This window comes from Enhydra lutris, unplaced genomic scaffold, assembly GCF_002288905.1.
Source record: "Enhydra lutris kenyoni isolate GAN:26980312 unplaced genomic scaffold, ASM228890v2 scaffoldscaffold17, whole genome shotgun sequence".
Lineage (NCBI taxonomy): Eukaryota > Metazoa > Chordata > Mammalia > Carnivora > Mustelidae > Enhydra > Enhydra lutris.
The window spans coordinates 26,965,349-26,988,609 of record NW_019154101.1 but is presented as its reverse complement, the minus strand read 5'-3'; the positions used below and the strand labels follow the sequence as shown (position 1 = coordinate 26,988,609).

Here is a 23,261-nt window from a genome sequence, read left to right as displayed (position 1 = left end):
CGGCTCCTCCAGGCCAGAGACTGGGAGGCCGCCATTTTCATTCCCATCCTCCGGAACTCTACGGAAAGCATTCAGGGAACAAAAGCTCCCGAAAGCGAACCAGAGCGGATTACTTAGACCAGCCCCTGATAAGGGCAGTGCAATTCCACCTCAGGCAAAGACACTTGAGACACACTACAACAGGCCCCTCCCCCAGAAGATCAACAAGAAATCCAGCCAAGACCAAGTTCAGCAGAGGAGAGCAAGCAGAATTCCAGAGGAGGAGAAAGCAAAGCAAAAATTCCAGAGGAAGAGAAAGCAAAGCATGGAACTCATGGCTTTCTCCCCATGATTCTTAAATCTTGCAGTTAATTTAATTTTTTTTATTTAATTTTTTTTCTTCTGCTAAATTTTTTTTAACTTTTACCCTTTTCTTTTTTAACGTTCTAGCCAGGCTCAAAAAAGGCATGGAAGATATTAGAGAAACCCTCTCTGGAGAGATAAAAAACCCTTTCTGGAGAAATAAAAGTACAAAAATCTAACCACATTGAAATCAAAAAAGCTATTAATGAGGTGCAATAAAAAATGGAGGCTCTTACTGCTAGGATAAATGAGGCAGAAGAAAGAATTAGTGGTATAGAAGACCAAATGACAGAGAATAAAGAAGCTGAGCAGAACAGCTACTGGATCACAAGGGGAGAATTCAAGAGATAAGTGACACTATAAGATGAAACAACATTAGAATAATTGGGATTCCAGAAGAAGAAGAAAGAAAGAGGGGAGCAGAAGGTATATTGGAGAGACTTATTGGAGAGAATTTTCCTAATATGGCAAAGGGAACGAGCATCAAAATCCAAGAGGTGCAGAGAACCCCCCTCAAAATCAACAAGAATAGGTCCACACCCCATCACCTAATAGTAAAATTTACAAGTCTTAGTGACAAAGAGAAAATCCTGAAAGCAGCCCGGGAAAAGAAGTTTGTAAGATACAACGGTAAAAATATTAGATTGGCAGCAGACTTATCCACAGAGACCTGGCAGGCCAGAAGAACTGGCATGATATATTCAGAGCACTAAACGAGAAAAACATGCAGCCAAGAATACTATATCCAGCTAGGTTATCACTGAAAATAGAAGGAGAGATAAAAAGCTTCCAGGACAAACAGAAACTGAAAGAATTTGCAAACACCAAACCAGCTCTACAGGAAACATTGAAAGGGGTCCTCTAAGCAAAGAGAGAGCCTAAAAGTAGTAGATCAAAAAGGAACAGAGACAATATACAGTAACAGTCACCTTACAGGCAATATAATGGCACTAACTTCATATCTCTCAATAGTTACCCTGAATGTTAATGGGCTAAATGCCCCAATCAAAAGACACAGGGTATCAGAATGGATAAAAAAACAAAACTCATCAATATGTTGCCTACAAGAAACTCATTTTAGGCCCGAAGTCACCTCCAGATTTAAAGTGAGGGGGTGGAAAACAATGTACCATGCTAATGGACATCAGAAGAAAGCTGGGGTGGCAATCCTTGTATCAGATCAATTAGATTTTAAGCCAAAGACTATAATAAGAGATGAGGAAGGACACTATATCATACTCAAAAGGTCTGTCCAACAAGAAGATCTAACAATTTTAAATATCTATGCCCCTAACATGGGAGCAGCCAACTATATAAACCAATTAATAACAAAATCAAAGAAACATATCAACAATAATACAATAATCGTAGGGGACTTTAACACTCCCCTCACTGAAATGGACAGATCATCCAAGCAAAAGATCAACAAGGAAATAAAGGCCTTAAATGACACACTGGACCAGATGGACATCACAGATATATTCAGAACATTTCATTCCAAAGCAACAGAATACACATTCTTCTCTAGTGCACATGGAACATTCCCCAGAATAGATCACATCCTGGGTCATAAATCAGGTCTCAACCGGTATCAAAAGATTGGGATCATTCCCTGCATATTTTCATAACAAAATGCCCTGAAGCTAGAACTCAATCACAAGAGGAAATTTGGAAAGAACACAAATGCATGGAGACTAAACAGCATCCTTCTAAAGAATGAATGGGTCAACCAGGAAATTAAAGAAGAATTGAAAAAATTAATGGAAACAAATGATAATGAAAACACAATGGTTCAAAATCTGTGGGACACAGCAAAGGCAGTCCTGAGAGGAAAATATATAGTGTTACAAGCATTTCTCAAGAAACAAGAAAGGTTTCAAATACACAACCTAACCCTACAACTAAAGGAGCTGGAGAAAGAACAAGAAAGAAACCCTAAACCCAGCAGAAGAAGAGAAATCATAAAGATCAGAGCAGAAATCAATGAAATAGAAACCAAAAAACAATAGACCAAATCAATGAAACTAGGAGCTGGTTCTTTGAAAGAATTAATAAGATTGACAAACCCCTGTCTAGACTTATCAAAAAGAAAAGAGAAAGGACCCAAATAAATAAAATCATGAATGAAAGAGGAGAGATCACATCTAACAGCTAAGAAATACAAACAATTATAAGAACATACTATGAGCAACTCTACGCCAACAAATTTGACAATCTGGAAGAAATGGATGCATTCCTAGAGACATATAAAAACTACCACAACTGAACCAGGAAGATATAGAAAACCTGAACAGACCCATAACCAGTAAGGAGATTGAAACAGTCATCAAAAATCTCCAAACAAACAAAAGCCCAGGGCCAGACAGCTTCCCAGGGGAATTCTACCAAACATTTAAAGAACTAATTCCTATTCTCCTGAAACTGTTCCAAAAAATAGAAATGGAAGGAAAACTTCCAAACTCATTTTATGAGGCCAGCATCACCTTGATCCCAAAACTAGACAAGGATCCCATCAAAAAAGAGAATTACAGACCAATATCCTTGATGAACACAGATGCGAAAATTCTTACCAAATTCTAGCCAATAGGACTCAACAGCACATTATTCACCACAACCAAGTGGGATTTATTCCAGGGCTGCAAGGTTGGTTCAACATCCACAAATCAATCAATGTGATACAACACATTAATAAAAGAAAGAACAAGAACCATATATACTCTCAATAGATGCTGAAAAAGCATTTGACAAAGTACAGCATCCTTTCCTGATCAAAACTCTTCAAAGTGTAGGGATAGAGGGCACATACCTCAATATTATCAAAGCCATCCATGAAAAACCCACTGCAAATAACATTCTCAATGGAGAAAAACTGAAAGCTTTTCCGCTAAGGTCAGGAACACGGCAGGGATGTCCATTATCACTACTGCTATTCAACATAGTACTAGAAGTCCTAGCCTCAGCAATCAGACAACAAAAAGAAATTAAAGGCATCCAAATTGGCAAATAAGAAGTCAAACTATCACTCTTCACAGATGATATGATACTATATGTGGAAAACCCAAAAGACTCCACTCCAAAACTGCTAGAACTTATATAGGAATTCAGCAAAGTGTCAGGATATAAAATGAATGCACAGAAATCAGTTGCATTTCTCTACACCAACAAGACAGAAAAAAGAGAAATTAAGGAGTCAATCCCATTTACAATTGCACCCAAAACCATAAGATACCTAGGAATAAACCTACAAAGAGGCTAAAAATCTATACTCAAAACTATAAAGTACTCATGAAGAAATTGAGAAGACACAAAGAAATGGAAAAATGTTCCATGCTCATGGATTGGAAGAACAAATATTGTGAAAATGTCTATGCTACCTAAAGCAATCTACACATTTAATGCAATCCCTATCAAAATCCCACCCATTTTTTTCAAAGAAATGGAACAAATAATCCTAAAATTTATATGGAACCAGAAAAGACCTCGAATAGCCAAAGGAATACTGAAAAAGAAAGCCAAAGTTGATGGCATCACAATTCCAGACTTCAAGCTCTATTACAAAACTGTCATCATCAAGACAGCATGGTACTAGCAAAAAAACAAGACACATAGATCAATGGAACAGAATAGAGAGCCCAGAAATAGACCCTCAACTCTATGGTCAACTAATTTTCGACAAAGCAGGAAAGAATGTCCAATGGAAAAAAGACAGCCTCTTCGATAAATGGTGTTGGGAAAATTGGACGTCCACATGCAGAAAAATGAAATTGGACCATTTCTTTACACCACACACGAAAATAGACTCAAAATGGATGAAATACCTCAATGTGAGAAAGGAATCCATCAAAATCCTTGCGGAGAACACAGACAGCAACCTCTTCAACCTCAGCCACAGCAACGTCTTCCTAGGAACATTGCCAAAGACAAGGGAAGCAAGGGCAAAAATGAACTATTGGGACTTCATCAAGATCAAAAGCTTTTGCACAGCAAAGGAAATAGTCAATAAAACCAAAAGACAACTGACAGAATGGGAGAAGATATTTGCAAACAACATATCAGATAAAGGGCTAGTGTCCAAAATCTATAAAGAACTTAGCAAGCTCAACACCCAAAGAACAAATAATCCAATCAAGAAATGGGCAGAGAACATGAACAGACACTTCTGTAAAGAAGACATCCAGATGGCCAACAGACACATGAAAAAGTGCTCCACATCACTCGGCATCAGAGAAATACAAATCAAAACCACAATGAGATATCACCTCACACCAGTCAGAATGGCTAAAATTAACAAGTCAGGAAATGACAGATGCTGGTGAGGATGCGGAGAAAGGGGAACCCTCCTACACTGTTGGTGGGAATGCAAGCTGGTGCAACCACTCTGGAAAACAGCATGGAGGTTCCTCAAAAAGTTGAAAATAGAACTACCCTATGACCCAGCAATCGCACTACTGGGTATTTACCCTAAAGATACAAACGTAGTGATCCGAAGGGGCATGTGCACCCGAATGTTTATAGCAGCAATGTCTACAATAGCCAAACTATGGAAAGAACCTAGATGTCCATCAACAGATGAATGGATAAAGAAGATGTGGTATATATACATAATGGAATACTATGCAGCGATCAAAAGAAATGAAATCTGCCATTAAAATGACATGGATGAAACTAGAGGGTATCATGCTTAGTGAAATAAGTCAATCAGAGAAAGACAACTATCATATGATCTCCCTGATATGAGGAAGTGGAGATGTAACATGGGGGGTTAGGCAGGTAGGAGAAGAAAAAATGAAACAAGATGGGATCAGGAGGAGACAAACCATAAGTGACTCTTAATGTCACAAAACAAACTGAGGGTTGCTGGGGGGAGGGAGGTTGGGAGAGGGGGGTGGGGTTATGGACATTGGGGAGGGTATGTGCTATGGTGAGTGCTGTGAAGTGTGTAAACCTGACGATTCACAGACCTGTACCACTGGGGATAAAAATACATTATATATTTATTAAAAAATAATAATAAATTAAAAAATTTAAAAAAAAGAATTAAGGGATTTTCTTGCCCCCTGGTGTCCATGGGCATTTTACCAATGAGAAGCAGTTGCAGGATATAAGGAAGTTGAAATGAAGGTATTTAACCCAGACAACCTCTCTACCACATTGCCCTGGGGTTGGTGGACTTCCTTCAGGAAAGGTCAGGTGGAATCCCTCTCTCTATACAGCCATCCCTTCAAATTCCCATAACCAGTGCCCTTCCCCAGGCACTTCGGGCCCTGCAGGGTGGTGACTCTGTGTTATTGCTGTCCCAGGGTGCTAGGCTGTTTCTTGCTGGTTTTCTTAATGCTGCCCACGTCTTTGTATATAAGCCCTTTATTAAACTCTCCTCAGTCACCCAGGCTGACCATACCATCTGTTTCCTGCTAGACACGTGGTGAATGTAGCTTTTCATTGTTCTGAGATAAGGTTTTGAAATTCTCACCAAAGGCATCAAGTCTGTCCACGTCCAAGTTGGCCTTACCTTGTATTTTCACATTTAGTCATTCTCCTGGGGTTCCCACTTCTCTGAAGGCATCACTGGCCCCCAGTAACTCATTCCTCTGTTTGCCCTATCTGGGGGCAACTCACCCTCCCCTTCCACTTGGTTTGTCCTTGGGGAGAGGTATAACTGGAAAGGGGCAAGAAGGAATCATCTGCATCCTGGAAATAGTCTATGTCTCTTCTGGATTATGGCTGTACAGATCTATACGTATTTAAAATCTCATAAGCTATATGCTTGATATTTGTGTACTTACTGGGTGTGTGTTGTACCACAATAAAAGATTTATTAAGAATTGTAAAACAGAAAGAAAATTAATAACATATTTTAAGTGGGAATCAGAAAGCTATGGTGATAAGTGCCTTAATTTGCTAATCACTTAAATACTACAAATACTGAAAATGACAAATATACAAAGATTCCTTTAAACTGAACATAAACTATGTTAATACTATGGATTTGAACGACTGTATTTCTCTAATTCAGAGCCTTCATGAGCCTGAGTTATAATGGTTTTTAAATTCTGCTAAAGCTAGCTAAATTTTTAATTAATATATTTGGATAGCATAAAGAAAAATAAGATAAAGAAAACTTATTTAAGAATATTTCTAATTTTTTTTAAAGGAGTGCATGCATATATAAAAAAGGAAAAGGAATCAAGGTCTATAGACTATAAAAAAAATTTCCCTCTAGTCTTCATTCTTTTGTCTTATACACGTCCATTTTAGAGGCAACCACTTTCCTACATGTCTTTCTAGACATACACAAACAATCATATATGCACATTCTGTTCTCTCACACTTTAAAAAAAATGGCAAAATACCTATTAATGTTGTTCTGCCTCTTGGTTATTTCACTTAATACACCTCTTACGGGTTCATTCTATATCAGGAAAAAGTTTTGCACAATTTTTCAAAAAGTCTGTAAAATACACATTATTTGGAAATATCATAACTTAAATATCCATGCAAGCACATGTACATTCATTGCCATATATCAGTAAATACTTCAGTTGTTTAGTTTTTGATATTCATTTTACTGCATCACAGTGATTCCGTTGTATCCCTTCACTTCTCCTTCTGTAATTGAGTACGGAGCATAGTGACCCATGCCTACCCGGAGAGGTACAGAACAGAAGACAGTGATAAACTGGAATTAAACCCTGTCCTCTAGAAATTTGAACCCTAGTGGGGAAAAGGAAACATAAGAAGAGATGACCAGATATTTTGCAAAGCTTTTCAAGTATAATATACCTAACCTGAAACTATTTTTCGTTTAATTTAGATCTATTAGTTCTTTGGTGAACGAAGAAAATCCTATTGAAAATTCAAATGTGCAGTTTCAAGTACCTATTAAGCTGGTTTGTTTCTCCTTCCTTCCTTCTCTCCTTTCTTCCTTCCTTCTCTCCTCTCGTCCTTTCTTTTTTACTTATTGTGTGGTCTTTATTTTACTCTATATCACTTTACTCTTATTTCTTTGACTTTATTCTTATTTATACTTTATCCTATACTACTTCACTCATCTTGGGGATGAGCGGCTGAGAGGGGTTCTCTGGTAAATGAATGCCAAGGACAGAAAAGATCTTCCTAAGATCAAAAGGATGCCATTGTTTTTCCTTTGGCCAACTAAGTTCTCTCCGTAAAACCAAGTCCTGGTGTTCCAGTCGTCTTCTTGGCCCCAGCGGAGCCCCCGGAGAGCTGTGATGATGGGTCAGACAGCTCAGAATCTGACTGCACCAGCCAAGTCTCTCTCTGTGCTATCATCTCAGAAGCTCCCTGAGGAGTTATTTTCATACATTTGAGCCTCAGCTTGGGCCTGGACAAACAAAGCCATTAATGGGTCGTAAGTCCTCCAGTCTCTCTTAAAACAGTTTCATAACGAATTTCTTTCAGTTAAAATAATAATTTCCCTTTTTACTTTTCTGACTAGACCCTGCCTGATGCCACGAAAATTCATAAAAATATACTATGATGTTACTAGTGCTCTGTCTAGGAAGCAGTTTGGAAGGAAAAGTTTTGTAAACCCAGATAAGCATAAAAAGAAAACTCAACATCTTCTAACCATCCCCATTCACTGAGGCTTTTCATTGTATAAAGAAAAATCCTCAGAGGACAAAATAAAGTTGGATTTTACTAGTTAGCTTAAATACAAATAATTTGATTCTATTTTTTTTTATAAATACTGAATCTCTGATGTTGTCTAAAGCATTGAGTATTGAAATATAACAGGTTTGTGTCCTTGATGGATGACAAAGTTATCAATGTAAACAACTTGAAGCTTGCTGTTTAGAACTGTAGTACACTAATAGAAACACTTTCCCTCAGGGTTCATGAAAACACCCACGTGGTGACAGCAGTTTTCACTTTCCATTTGGATGGTTTGAAACATGGTTCTTAGTGCTTTTTGTCTGGCTGAGACCTTCATTTGGAAAATGATGGACTTTACTGCAGTGTGAATATCACTGAACTGTGCAGGGCAGCAAAAGGAAAAGATACAAATAAATCAAATTTTCACTAGGGATTAAAGTATTTAATTTTTATTTTCCTTTTAAGTGATGTGGTCCGTTGTGCATTTTATTTTACTTATTTATTTTTCTAAAGATTTTGTTGATTTATTTTAGAGAGAGAGCGGCGAGCATGAGTGGGAGGGGCAGGGAGAAAGAGAGAGAGAGAGAGAGAGAGAGAGAGAGAGAGACTCTCAAGCAGGCTTCCCGCTGAGCACAGAGCCCAAGCAGGGCTCAATCCCAGGACCCTAAGATCATGACCTTAGCTGAAACCATGAGTCGGGGGCTTAACCGACTGCCACCCAGGTGCCCTGGGATTAAAGTGTTTTAAAATGTCTATCATTTGGTAAAAAGTGGAGTGAGCACTTTTTGAATTATAACTAAGTTTTCTCCTCCCTTACTCTTCCTTCTTTCCTTATCCTCACTTGCCCCTTTCCTCCCTTCCTTTCATTTTTCTCCACTTTGGCCTTCTGTGAGGTCAAAGAAATAGTCACACGAACGGATTCACCCTCCCAGAGCCAATTCTCTGGTGACCTGCTGTAATCACTTCTTGGGCAGCACACTGAATGTTGTTACAGGACACACCTGTCCAATGTAGGACCAAGTAGGAAATGCAGCCTCAGGAGGCATATTCTGTGTATATGTACTGACGACTCTGTGTATATGTACTGACGACAGCTAATCTGCCAAGAGTCTGTTTGTAAGAGCTTGGGCCTTCGTGTCTTTTCTGGTCGAATATCAGCAAAGAGGAGAGCCGGTGAAGCGCAATGCCCAGTTGCACGGTAAGAAACCTTAGCACAACAGACCATTCATCTCTCTAAGATTTCAGCTCCAAATTATCTCTTTAGACAAATTCTGGTAAGCCAGAGAAGAATATATTAAAGAAGAAAAAGATCAGACACATTTATCCTTGTTTTTGTTTTTGTTTTTTGCATGTTGAAAGGAACCAACTGTAAAATACTGATCTAAAAAATAAATCTAGATCATTTTTATTAAACCATGGAAATTCTAAAGAGGCAATGATAGGAGGACCCATAGCAGTTCTTTCTGAAATCTACTTCACAAAGAAGTTCCCTTACCTAAGAAACTATTTTATGAGTGAGATACATCAAAAGAAGATAATATCTTTTTCCCCCACAGAAATAGTCTCAGAGGTAAAACGGCTGAGCTTGTCACCAACAAAGGGAAGAAAAATCATGCCTGATGAAGCAGGTATGATAAGTCCTTTGCTAAAATTTCCACTTTATTTATAATACATTATTGAGCTTGATGGATATTGTCCTTATTTGGGGGAAACACATATATATTAATAGAATTTTAGGTATTTGATGTTTAACAGAAATTATTACGTGAGTCCTTTTTCATTTTTCCTTTGCAATTCTAAGGAAATCATTCTTTCACAGTCCTTTATGTCTGTTTATGTTATCTTTTCCCTTTAAGAATTAAGTTTGAAATTAAAGACCATACAATTCTTCCTCCTCTCCAGAGTTCTTTGCAAGTGTTCCTTATTACCTACCAGCAAAAATGACTAATAATTTCCTATGCTTGCCTCCTGTGATTGTTTACAATGTTGTCGTTCATTTGGTCCCTGGAAATGTTATTGGTTAAAAAATAATAATAAAAAAATAAAAGGTATAACAATAATATTCTCGGATAAAAGTGAGATGTCATAGTGGGTTTAACTTTGTTTAAAATTACTTTATTAAAATTATTGTATCTTTTTTGGAAGTGCATCTTCAAAGTAAAGGAACCTATTCTGCTATGTTCTTAAATAAAAAACAAAACCCTCATTGTGCTTGATTTCATGACACTTTCCTTGTTTAAGGAAGCAGGAGACCAGCAGCCACATTTGCTTTTGTAATTTGGGGCCAAGAACTTACAGGTAGAGGCTTAAAGTATTATTTCCTTTGACATTACCTTCACAATTCATTCATGTAATAACATTTTTTTTGAAGATTTTATTTATTTGACAGAGAGATCACAAGTAGAGAGAGAGAGAGAGGAGGAAGCAGGCTCCCTGCGCAGCAGAGAGCCCGATGTGGGACTCGATCCCAGGACCCTGAGATCATGACCTGAGCTGAAGGCAGAGGCTTAACCCACTGAGCCACCCAGGCAGCCCTCATGTAATAACATTTTAAGTAAATGTGTATGTCTTACTCTTTTTGTCTTGCTCTAACACTTAAATGTTTAAAGGCTTCCCTGATAGAGATAACCTTGTGTAAGAAACTTGAGATTAAGTTCAGGAAGCTGTTTCATACCTTCTTTCCTCCCATACAAAATAAGTAAGAGGAAATAAACGACATTCACTTTACAAACCCAAGAGTTTAAGTTATAGCAATTCTTTCAAGCATTAAGATTTCAAAAATAAAACTTCAAAATCCCCAAATTATACCATGAACTAATGAAGAGTATACATTTTGTACAAGGAATGCCGTGTTTATGGAAAGACAGTGACAAATGATTAATTTTGTGGTACTTGTTAGCTACCTTTAAAGATAATTTTTAAAAGCATTAAAGAAAATGGGGTGCCTGGGTGGCTCAGTGGGTTAAAGCCTCTGCCTTCAGCTTGGTCATGATCCCAGGGTCCTGGGATCCAGCCCTGCATTGGGCTCACCGCTCAGCAGGGAGCCTGCTTCCCCCCCCCCCTCTCTGCCTGCCTCTCTGCTTACTTGTGATCTCTGCCTGTCAAATAAATAAATAAAATCTTTAAAAAAAAAGAATTAAAGAAAAAAATTTAAATTCACAAAAACAAAGAAAATAAGAAGCAGAATAAAGTTAATTTATTAAAGAAGCTAATTTGGTATTTAAGACTTCAATATATTCAGGGACAGCTGGGTGGCTCAGTGGGCTAAGCCTCTGCCTTTGGCTCAGGTCATGATCTCAGGGTCCTGGAATTGAGCCCTACCATGGGCTCTTTGCTCAGCGGAGAGCCTGCTTCCCGCACCACCCCCCCGCCTGACTCTCTGCCTACTTGTGATCTCTGTCAAATAAGTAAATAAATTTGTTAAAAAAAAAAGACGCCATCTTAATAAAAAAAAAAGACTTCAAAATATTTAGTATTTTATGGCTTAAGTGATAAGTGATCAGATAATTTGTACTGTTTGTTCCAAAGTTGATAATCTAGTCTAAAAAAGACTGGAATAAGTCTTCATCCTTTTTACCTCTTACTTCTCTGTGTTTTGGTTTCTCAAGTTCAACTCCATTGCATAATATTTGATTGGCACAATTAAAACCCATGTGAAGAAAAATGCTAATCTGAGAAGTTAAATTATTATATCCAAATAAAATGTGCCATAATGTTAAAATGTCAAATAATACACAATAGAAAAAATTGCTGAGCTATAGTTGCAAATATGGTAAATTATTTTCAAAGGTACTTATATTCTCATTTAATGTATTCTTCTCAGGCCAAAGTCCATTTCTCCAACCTGGCTTTAGATCTCAGTAATGCTTGTCGTTGGTCATCAGAGTCATACATCCAGTCTTGTCCCTGGAAAAACAAATCAAACCTCAGTCCTACTCTGAGTAAGTCAGTCTCATTATTCTCCATTTTCAGGGCAACAGCATAAATTATGTAAAGTGTCAGTTTAAACCATGAGCACCCTTGTGTGTCAAATTTGTTACCAATAGAAGCCTTGCAATCTGTGGACGGGAGACCTCAACTTAAATTTGAATTCATGGATGCAGTTGCTATATGAAAGGAGATAACCCATGAGATTCACAGAATCTTTCATTTCAGTATTTCCTCCTCCTTTTTTCTGAGATTACTCATGCATATAATTTTGTAGGTTTTAGCACATTTTCAGTTTATCATTAATTGCCCTAAATGCAAAAAACCATATTGTTCACATTGGAAAGAGAAATGTTTCTTAAATTGAATAGGACATAACAAGCAACAGGATCCAAAGCATATGCAAGTACCCACAAGAGAAATTAAGGAATGAAAAAAAGCACAATCTTTAGACTGTAATTATTGTTTGAGCTAAACACTGAATAATAGTTCCATAGGTCCTGGTTACTCCTGAGGGGATTCTTGATCTGTCTCTAGATTTAGAATCCCGAGTAAGGGCTGCATAGTAGTGCAACCAGAACATGGGCATTTACCTAGGTTGCTTAGGTGGTTATAACTGGGTTACTTAGACGTTGGGTGACAATATTCATTTCGTTGTCTTTAGTTCCTTCCGAGTTAAGGGACAGTTTTTAGACTAATAGTAGAGGCATCTCCAGAGAGCCAGTGAGAAATGCAGACTCTCAACCTCCATCCCAGAATCAGAATCTATGTTTTAAAACGATCCCTAGGGGATTCCTGTGTACATTAAAATTTAGGAAGCAATGCTCCTGGTAGATAGGGAGTTCAACTGGGGATTAGAATTGCAGCTAGCTGGGCCTTTCAGAAAATTTGTCCACCAACAATTTTCATTATTTTTCCTCTTTCTTTTATAGACTGGAGAGAAACATAGTATTTTTGGAAAAGACTAATAGTATCCACAGGACAAAGACGATGAATTCACCTGATCTTTGGAAGCCTCCAGAAGTGCAATTTTGCTTTGCTTTGGTCAACAACTCATGCCCTAGAAATGTGAGGTCTGTGTTGAGTGTGTGTACCATGTACATTGTCATGATTGGTGCTATAGTGATGACCATGATGGGCAACCTGGCTGTGATCATTTCCATCGCCCACTTCAAGCAGCTCCAGTCCCCAACCAACTTCCTGATCCTCTCCATGGCCACCACGGACTTTTTGTTGAGCTGTGTGGTCATGCCTTTCAGTATGGTCAGGTCCATCGAGTCCTGCTGGTATTTTGGAGACCTCTTTTGCAAAGTCCACAGCTGCTGTGACATCATGCTCTGTACCACGTCTATTTTTCACCTCTGCTTCATCTCTGTGGACCGCTACTATGCTGTCTGTGACCCTTTGCATTATGTCACCAAAATTACCATCCCTGTAATAGAGGTCTTTCTGTTCATCAGTTGGTCCATTCCCATCTTTTTTGCCTTTGGCCTGGTATTCTCAGAGTTCAACATAATTGGTGCAGAAGACTTTGTTGCAGCCATTGACTGTACAGGTTTGTGTGTATTGATATTTAACAAGCTCTGGGGGGTGCTGGCCTCCTTTATAGCCTTTTTTCTTCCTGGGACTGTAATGGTGGGGATTTACGTACACATTTTCACAGTAGCTAGGAAGCATGCTAGGCAAATTGGCATGGGTCCTACCAGGAAACAGGAAGGGTCAGAAAGCAAAATGAAAGTATCATCCAAGAAAGAAAGCAAGGCCACCAAGACTTTAAGCATAGTCATGGGAGTGTTTGTGCTGTGCTGGCTGCCCTTTTTTGTCTTGACGATCACAGACCCTTTCATTAATTTTACAACTCCTGAAGATTTATACAATGCCTTCCTCTGGCTGGGTTATTTCAATTCCACTTTCAATCCCATTATATACGGTATGTTTTATCCCTGGTTTCGCAAGGCTTTGAGGATGATTGTCACGGGAACCATCTTCCAGCCTGACTCTTCCACCCTAAACCTATTTCCTGCAGATGCTTAGTCAATGTTCTCCATTCTCCAGGATTATTTTTTGGTCAGGGAATCTTGGATGCTCTTTCCCCCAAATGTAGGGCCATGGACTTGCTGGATAAAGATAGTCTTCGTGTTGGTGTTGGACACCTAAACAGGAGGAATAGATCTAGCTTTCTGTACTAGAGCTACCAAATTGGTCCATTTCTGGGGTTCTGGGGAAGGCATCTCCAATAAAAAGAAACTCTGTCCCATGGTTTGCTGATTCCTGAATTTACAAAGGATTTGGAATATCATCCCTTTGTTTTAAATCCTCTTTTTTTCTTTTAAACATCAGAGGAGGAGACACAGTTATTTGATCTTCACACTCACTGGCAGCCACGCTGGGTTAATCTAAGTCTTTCTTAAGATTATTGTTATATCTTAGAGGAGTGGGAGAGTGAGCTTGAGTACACTGGGAACCTAGATTATTGAGCATGTGCGTGATGTGAATGTGAAGGGGAGAAGGAAGCAGACAGGCGCAGCTACTTTTTTTTTTTTTTTTTTTTTTTTTTTTTTTGGTGGTTGTTGGTGGTGGTTCTGACTTAAACCTCTTTCAAAAAGGATTGATGTGAGTTTTGTGATATTTTGATTAAAGTCTTTTTGAATAAGAAGAATGAATAAAGAAAGAGTTTAGGAATATATTTTTTTTCATTCTCCCAATATATAATGTAAATATATACTCATATATGTGGAGAGAAAACATGGGTATAAACATACAGGTGGTATTTCCACCTCTTTGAGTGTCTGTGTGTACATACTAATTCTTCACCAAGCTTGATTTTCATTCACAAACTAAAGTTCCTGCCCTACCCCAGAGTTCTAGGATAATACTTACTGCCTCAAATGTCTCTTCACGTCTCTTTCTGTCTTTCTCTTCTTTCTACCCCATAAACTTATTTTGTCCTTTACGATCTTCTTTTCACCCTTCACACCATCACCCTGTCTCTCTAATTTGGTGGTTCTTCTCCACCAGGGACAGATTTGCCCCTTGTGGACCTTTGGCAATGTCAGGAGACATTTTTGGTTTTCACAGTCAGGGAGGAAGTGTTACTGACATCTAGAAGGTAGAGCTGAGGAATACGGCTCAGCTGTCTACAATGCACAGAGCAGCCCCCACAAAAAAAGGTTATCTGGCCCCAAACTTCAACAGTTCCATGGTTGAGAAGTCCCGCTTTAACCTTAGCTAAGCGCACAGCCTCAATATTCACATCTATGTAGACTTCTTTCAAATATATTTATTTCCAGCTATATCATTTCTTCCAAACTTGAGTCCCTCATTTCTTATTACCAATGAAGTATCTTTCCAAATGCTCCATCAAGATCTCAAACTAAACGTATCCAGCATCCTCTCTCTATGGGCACCCTACCACACCCCAAACCTGTTTCTCTGATTCCAGCTTTGTAACAGAGTTGAAAGTACACAGGTGTGTTGGTTCCTCACTGGACTAGAAGCTTCTTTTGTATGATGCTGTACCTTTCTATTTTCTATTTTTGTATCCCACAGTGTCTGGTATGGTTCCATTTCCATAAAAATCTTTGAACATGTTCACTGGATAACAGAAACATAGAAACTCTGAAGAAAATGAGAATTACTCAAATTCACAGAAATAAATAATTATAAGGTTAGACAAGTGGGGGCTCCTTCTCTTGGGAGAGAAGATGGAAAAAAGAGCCTATTTATAAAGAAGAAATGGATCTGAATTTAATTCCTGTTCTCTTTGGTCATATGTGTACAATATTCTATTAGGGAACGTGGGGACAGGGCCAACAGAGGTGCTTAGAGGAAAATGACTTACTGACTCAGAAACATTTGCAACCTTTAAAATGAAGCTTTCATGCTCATAGAGTGAGCTTCCTGAGAATAGAAATAAGATCTTCGGGGCGCCTGGGTGGCTCAGTGGTTTAAGCCGCTGCCTTCGGCTCAGGTCATGATCCCGGGTCCTGGGTTCGAGCCCCACATCGGGCTTTCTGCTCAGCAGGGAGCCTGCTTCCTCCTCTCTCTCTGCCTGCCTCTCTGCCTGCTTGTGATCTCTGTCAAATAAATAAATAAAATCTTTAAAAAAAAAAAAAAAAAGAAATAAGATCTTCCCTTCCCTTTCCTAGTGACTCACTAGTGGAAGTGCTTCATAGAACGATTTGGTCATATAGAAATATTGCTCACTATCTTGTAATGGCAGATTGGGAAATTTCTCAAATGCAGATATTCAATAGAAGGACTCTTCCAGCCAAGTAGAATATATCTGCAAACTTAGAACTGTTTATATGTAGCTGATGCATTTTATTTATAACTTGGCCTACTTTTGCAGGAAGGAAGGTTGCTTTTCAGAATGATAACCTTCAGACACTGATAAGTTGAAAAGAGAAAACTTGTTACCATTAGCAGAGGTTTTAATGTTAAGTGCATTTTATTACAATAATTCTTATAGTAATATCAGAATATTTGGTTAAGCAAACCCTTCCATTCTATGATCTGGCCAAATGACGTCACACATCCAGGCAGGACATCTTAACCCTAGAGGTTTCTAATGTTTATATATATATTTATATAAATTTTAATATAATTATACATAATATTATCATATAATACATATAATCATATAATTATATGTAATTATATAATTTATATACTTTATATAATTATGTATAAAATTGTTTATATAATTTTGTATAATTATGCATAAATTATATAAATATATTAATATAATCATATAATACATAATGAATATATGTAATATATATACATATATATACACACAAATATGTAAATCTTAAATGCTATTGTGAACGTTTTTGCTTTTTTGACTCTATCCTCACTGTAAACTATTTATTGGGAGTGACTCATTACTCCAAAACACATTTAATAATATCTCTATCAGGTTGAGAATTTCCAATACTCTCTGGATCTACATGTTCTGTTGAATATTAAGAAGCTCCAGTGGGGCACCTGGGTGGTTCAGTTGACTGGGCATCTGCCTTGGGCTTGGGTCATGGTCCCTGGATCCTGGGATGGAGCCCCACATCAGGTTCCCTGCTCAGCGGGAAGTCTGCTTCCCCCTATCTCTGCCCTTCTCCCTGCTTGTGTGCTCTCTTTCTCACTCTCTCTCAAATAAATAGATATATTTTTTAAAAATGTCTCCTGAGGACTGTATTTATTATTTGGTCATTTGAATATAGCATATTTAGGTCTTGAGATGTTTCAGCAAATTATTATTATTATCAAAGGACAGGATTTGAAATCAAAATTGGGTTTTGAGATGCTTAGTGGAGTATTGGTTTATTCTTTAATGGTTGCAGGAATACAGTCCTGCAGGAGACTATATCCTCTGCCCCTAATCCTGAAGGCAACATGCCAGAGGCTAGGGTACTCCTTCTGTTTGAAGAATCAAAGCAGCAGGAGGAGTTCCTCAGGCTTTAGGCTGAGCGAGACCTCCTTCCTGCATCTGATGGGGTAATAGAGCACTGCAGGATGGCAGGAATGTTTTACCATCGGCTTTCCATGATGAGTCTTCCTTCCTCTTTAGAGATTCAACAAGGTGGTTGAACTGCTAGAACCTAGGGACTGAACAGGAAGGGCAGCCCTTCACTCAGTACATAACTCATTTTGTCGTTTGATCTCAGAACAGCATAAAACATGTGACAATATCAAGGAACTCGGAAATGAGGCCACAGGTCCTTTTTGCAGGCCAGCATTTTCTTTTGCCCACTAAAAGCATAGCTAAACAGAGGAGAAATGAAAGAGCAAGTGGAAGCTTCTGTTGCAATCATAATCACTCTTTACCTTCATAAAGAACTTTTGTCATGTAAAATGATGCCCGTGAACATCAGCTCAATTATTACTCAAAACACTACCACAAGCTCTTCCCAAGTGGGAGGTGTCTAGTCCTAGGAAAAGTGAATCATTCCATTATTATTCCAAATCCAGTGTTCTTCTATTATTCTAAATCCAATGTTCTTCTTCTGCTCTAGGTTGACTAGAGCAGCCATTATCTCAGGAGGACGATGGCTGCCATGGACACCGTGCTCTCTGTATTGAAAACCACTCAGTTCAATAAACATGTACTGAGCATCTACTATGTGCCAGGGGCTACTTTGAGTGTTTGTGGTTCAGAGATGAATAAAACTGAAATCCTGGCTTCAAGGGAGTTACGGTCTAATAGGAGAGACATAGCCACTTAATTACACAACATGGTAATATGTTCTGTGATAGAGCCAGGCACAATAAGCTAAGGAAATATGGAGGAGGAAATTTTTGCCCAGCTTGGGGTATAGGGAAAACTGTCAAAGCAATGTGTCATCAGATTGAACAAGGGAGCCATTTCCAACCACTGAAATATCTAATCTTAGCATTCCCTATAACCTCTAGCTCAAACCCCAGTTCCTTTAAGAGATTATGCAACTTCTCCAATATTATAAGATTCAAAGCCAGGTCTATCTCTTGATAAATCTCATGGTTTTTACCTCATCTACTGCTACCTAAGTTTTTCCTTTCATATGCATTTAATTGGTCTATGGATTACAGAGGGGCTACTAAAAACTGGAAAATTTATACTCCTTAAAATAATTGCTTATATATTTATTTATCTTCAAGGGAATTTTTTTTTTACAATTCTTTCTGTTAAAAAAAAAGAAAAGAAAGGAAAGGAAAAGGAAATAAAAGAAAAGAAAGCCCTCACTTCCTCAGACCTTAGTCATCAACAGTGATTGCTGTTTTAGACTACAAAAACGAGCAGAGGCAATTCTTAAACACTTACTAACTGCTTGTCCCTAACATTGCTGAAGATTTACACGTTCCTTGGAGATCATTGGTTAGATTTTTTTTTTTTTTTTTTTTTTTTTTAAGAATATTGCCTAGTCACCTTTCTCTCTACTGGACCAAAATTCATAGTTTATTTCAAGGGAGTCTGACATTGCTTAGGCGGGAAAACACTAATATTCCTGTCTTGTGGCCTAGAATAGTGGCTTTAGCGATATTAAAATAGCAAGACTAATTGTTAAAATCCTAAATCTAAACAACACTTTGACTATCTCATAAACATTTCACTTACCCTTATTTCCTATTTCTTAAAATAAATAGCCCTTTGGGGAAAGCTGGTGGAAAGGAACATCACTGAGTCCTGAGATAAGCAAGAAAACCTAGAGGCTCTAGACGCCAATGACTTTTGCTCCTAGCTGTTATGTAACTGGAATGTATTTCTGAAAGTGAGTGGAAGAGGGGACGAGAGCCCTAACTTGGGAGGGTTGACACAGGGTCTGAAATAATATTGTCACTCACACTATTGTCTGTCCAATTCTGCTTACTCTGTGACAGGAACTGTTCTTAACATTTATTCATCGTCATGATAAAATTGTGGTATAGGTAGTGTATTATACTCAATCAATGGATGAGAATACTGGGTGCAGAGAATTAGGTAATCTCTGATCTAGGGATCACAAAACTAGAAATAGTCTTTTTAAATTCTGTATCTCCAAATAGACTTGTGATTCCATATTGCATTTCAGGTTTGATGTAATATATCCCCCCAAATAAAAAAAACACAAAACATTTTTGTAAAGAGAGAATTTCCTCCTTCAGGCCTTATTTTATTTGTAAGGGATTTGTTCCTATTTTTCACACACTCTTGGTCACATTAAACTTAGAACTGTAGGACTTCCTGGCTGATCGCAGATGGACTATGTCTTATAAACTGAAGGGTGTCATGGTTTGTGGTAACACAGGATCCTTCCTTGTCTGATTATCAAGTTCTGGAGTCAGAAATCTGTTTCCGTGCACAGGGACTTGGTACGAGGCAAATTTCCAGCAATCACTACTGAGGTTATCCCAGGCTTTGTAGAGAAGGTAGAGATGCCTGCCAACTTCCTTCTTTTTTTTTCTCCATTTTCTTTCCTTCATTCTTTTTGACCTCTACACCTTCTATGAAAGGCTCTGCTGGCAGATGTAATCTCTTGTCACCTTTAGCATTATGTCATTTTTGCAACGTCATTTTGACTTATATTGTGTAATGATCTCTCTAAGGCCATAAAGAGGCATTTCATCCTCTGGAGGTTTGGTACCAAGAATCAGAGAGTGCAGAATATGGTTGAATATATTATTTTCCATATCGATGTGAAGTAGGGACATGTAAGTCTAATTATAGGTATTCTTACCAATTAGGAGACAGAGGGATGAAGGGTATAAATCATGACTTAGGCAGTAACAGAACCAGAATCTAACTGCTGTGTTCAGGGCACTTTTTCATCTACTGTGATTTCTTTAACGAAGATAAAACATAAGAGTAAAAAAAAAAAAATCATGATGAATCCAATGTGGAGGTCAAAAACCAAAGGGATTATGATCAATTATTCTCAACTATTTTGTTGAAAAAAGTGTACATGAATAATCCTAAAGCAGAAGGGATATATGAAACTTACCAAAAATAAAACTAAAGAACATATAAAACCAGTGTCTTCAATGATCTCTAATTAATTGGCAGGATAAGTGATCCTGTCCCAAGTAGGAGCCTCAAACTACTGAGACTTGTGAATAGTGCAAACTAGGTCCCTTGGTGCTCCTCTAGCCCTCATTTGTGTGACATACACACTGAGGACTAGTTTCTATTTGGAGTATAAAATCATATCCTGATTGCACATCTGTCATCTTTGCTGCTGGGAGAGAAATCTACATACCTATGTTCACCTGCTATAAGAAGGGCTTCTTCTGATGAAGTGATTCTGATTCTTACCTATGTAAGCAGCTTAGAAATGTTGAATTCATTTTATTAAAACTTGTTTAAAATTTCACAGGTTAGTGTTAAGATAGAAGAAATACTTTTTCAAACCACATAGCTCTTTAGAGATGTATAAACAATGTGTGTTCTCTTTAAGAATTGTGCAGCAGCAGAACTGAAATCAGGTCATTCTCTATTCTTTTAATTATTTGCATTTTGAATTATTTTCTTGGGAAAGGTGACATGTAATTAAAAATCTTAAGCTGCTGATTACTCTCATTTTATTTAAGTCTTGAAGGGAGGAGCCAGAAGTTACTCCTTCCCCAAGTGATGATTTGTTACAAAGAATGAATTCTTCCTTTGGTTCAGACTTATAACTTGAAGTCTCACTTTACACTTGACAATGGGTGAAATTATCAAAATGGCAGAGGCACCCTCTCAATAATTGTATAATGCCTACTGTGAAATTGCCTGTTTTGTCTTTGTGGGAACATTTAACTTACATTCTTCTTCTTTTTCCTTAAAGATATAGTCTACACTAATTTCAAAAGTGCCCAGTCAGACAAAACAGAGTTAGCAGAGAAGTGACTCTTGAGAGATCTTAAATCCCATGTTGCTTTGATTTTTGGAGCACATTTTATTCAGTACCTGAGGAAATTGTACTAGGTTCCAAACCACTCTTCAGTTTCTCCTCTATGTCTTTTTTTGGGGGGTGGGACAGGTGGCCAGTTCCCAGAGAGAGAGGAAAAGAAGAAATCATAAATGAGCTCTGTCCTCATCCAAGGTGCTGAAGAACATTCCACAACATTCTGCTACCAGGTGAACGGGTCTTGCCCCAGGACAATCCATCCTCTGGACATTCAGCTGGCCATCTACCTGGCTTGTGCATTAGGCATGGTGATTACGGTCCTAGGAAATTTGTTTGTGGTGTTTGCTGTGTCCTACTTCAAAGTGCTTCACTCTCCCACCAACTTCTTGCTGCTTTCCCTGGCCCTGGCTGACATGTTTCTGGGTCTACTAGTGATGCCCCTCAGCATCGTTCGCTCAGTAGAGAGCTGCTGGTACTTTGGAGACTTCCTCTGCCACCTGCATACCTACTTGGACACCCTCTTCTGCCTCACCTCCATCTTCCATCTCTGTTTCATTTCCATTGACCGCCACTGTGCCATCTGCGAGCCCCTGATCTATCCCTCCAAGTTCACGGTCAGGGTGGCCATCAGGTACATCCTGGCAGGGTGGGGGATCCCAGCAGTTTACACTGCCTTCTTCCTCTACACAGATGTGGTAGAGAATGCACTCAGTCAGTGGCTGGAAGAGATGCCTTGTGTTGGCAGTTGCCAACTGCTATTCAATAAGTTTTGGGGCTGGCTAAACTTTCCTATGTTCTTTTTCCCCTGCCTCATCATGATCAGCTTGTATGTGAAGATTTTTGTGGTTGCCACAAGGCAGGCCCAACAGATCGACACCTTGAACAAAAACCTGGCTGGGGCTTCCAAACGTGAAAGAAAAGCTGCCAAGACTCTGGGCATCGCTGTGGGGATATTCCTCTTGTGTTGGCTTCCCTTCACCATTGACACACTGGTTGACAGCCTTCTTAACTTCATCACACCACCACTGATCTTTGACATCTTTATCTGGTTTGCTTACTTCAACTCAGCCTGCAACCCTATCATCTATGTTTTTTCCTACCGATGGTTCAGAAAGGCACTGAAACTCTGCCTGAGTCGGGAGATCTTCTCATCTCGGACACACACTATTGATTTGTACCAAGAATGACTTCTTTAGCTGAATGCAGGCAAGGGGTAGGAAGGATGAATGGTGCTGTGACAGTGGGCTGTGTGGTGTCATGAGATTGTGGACATGCTTTTTAGGGCACCACAGTTTGAGGGTGGGGAAAACAAAATCCTTCTTAATTCAAAAAGAAATAAAGTCCTTCTTTATTCAGTGTTTCTATAGGAGAGTGTAGGAAAGGAGAGAATGAAGTCAACCAAATATTCCTTGGATAAGTTAAAATTCTGTGAAAATATTAGGCTCCTTGTTTGTTACTTCATTGAGACAGAGGAGATACAGAGGTGAAGGAAAAGAGCACAGAAGCTGGGATTTCTGAATCCTCTCCTGGTCCTGCCATCTGCCAGTGCCGGGTGAGACTATTTTGGCAATCTTTGAATTCCTTTGTATCTCACAGAGTTTCAGATAGAAAATTAGGGTTTCATACTGTTTGTGCTCTAATGTCTCCTGAAGCTCAAATATTGTGTAATTTAATTTTCAGCAATGTTATTTGCATCCTAATTTCACATCACTTTTCATAGTCATAGTTAAGTGTTTGGACTGTTTCTTTTTCATAATGTTCCCTTAGAATCCCTGTCTTTGTGGAACCCCACCACTAAACAGGATTGTAAGCCGGATTCGTCCATTTCAATGATTACTGAGTAAATGTATTATATTCTTAAATGGAAATCTCCTCCTTTTCCTTTAATAATTGAAACTTGGAAATAGTGGACTATTTTGTAAAGTGATAATTATCCACATCTCGCCATTGTAATATTTCTTCCTTTTTAAAAATCATGTAAGTTAGACCTACTATCTTTCCAGGGACACCAGTATATGATTTTCTTTGGAAAAAGAAGTA

The 23,261-nt window shown here is 38.4% G+C and overlaps 2 protein-coding genes across 2 annotated transcripts; both read left to right on the top strand.

The window, feature by feature from the left end:
- The first annotated feature begins 12,873 nt into the window (after positions 1-12,873).
- On the top strand, positions 12,874-13,917 carry LOC111147466 (trace amine-associated receptor 4). The gene has a single exon (XM_022503497.1). It carries the CDS (start codon positions 12,874-12,876, stop codon positions 13,915-13,917), a length of 1,044 nt encoding a protein of 347 aa, XP_022359205.1.
- Positions 13,918-21,394: 7,477 nt separating this feature from the next.
- On the top strand, positions 21,395-22,408 carry LOC111147471 (trace amine associated receptor 5). Its single transcript, XM_022503500.1, has one exon. It carries the CDS (start codon positions 21,395-21,397, stop codon positions 22,406-22,408), a length of 1,014 nt encoding a protein of 337 aa, XP_022359208.1.
- Positions 22,409-23,261: the final 853 nt, after the last annotated feature.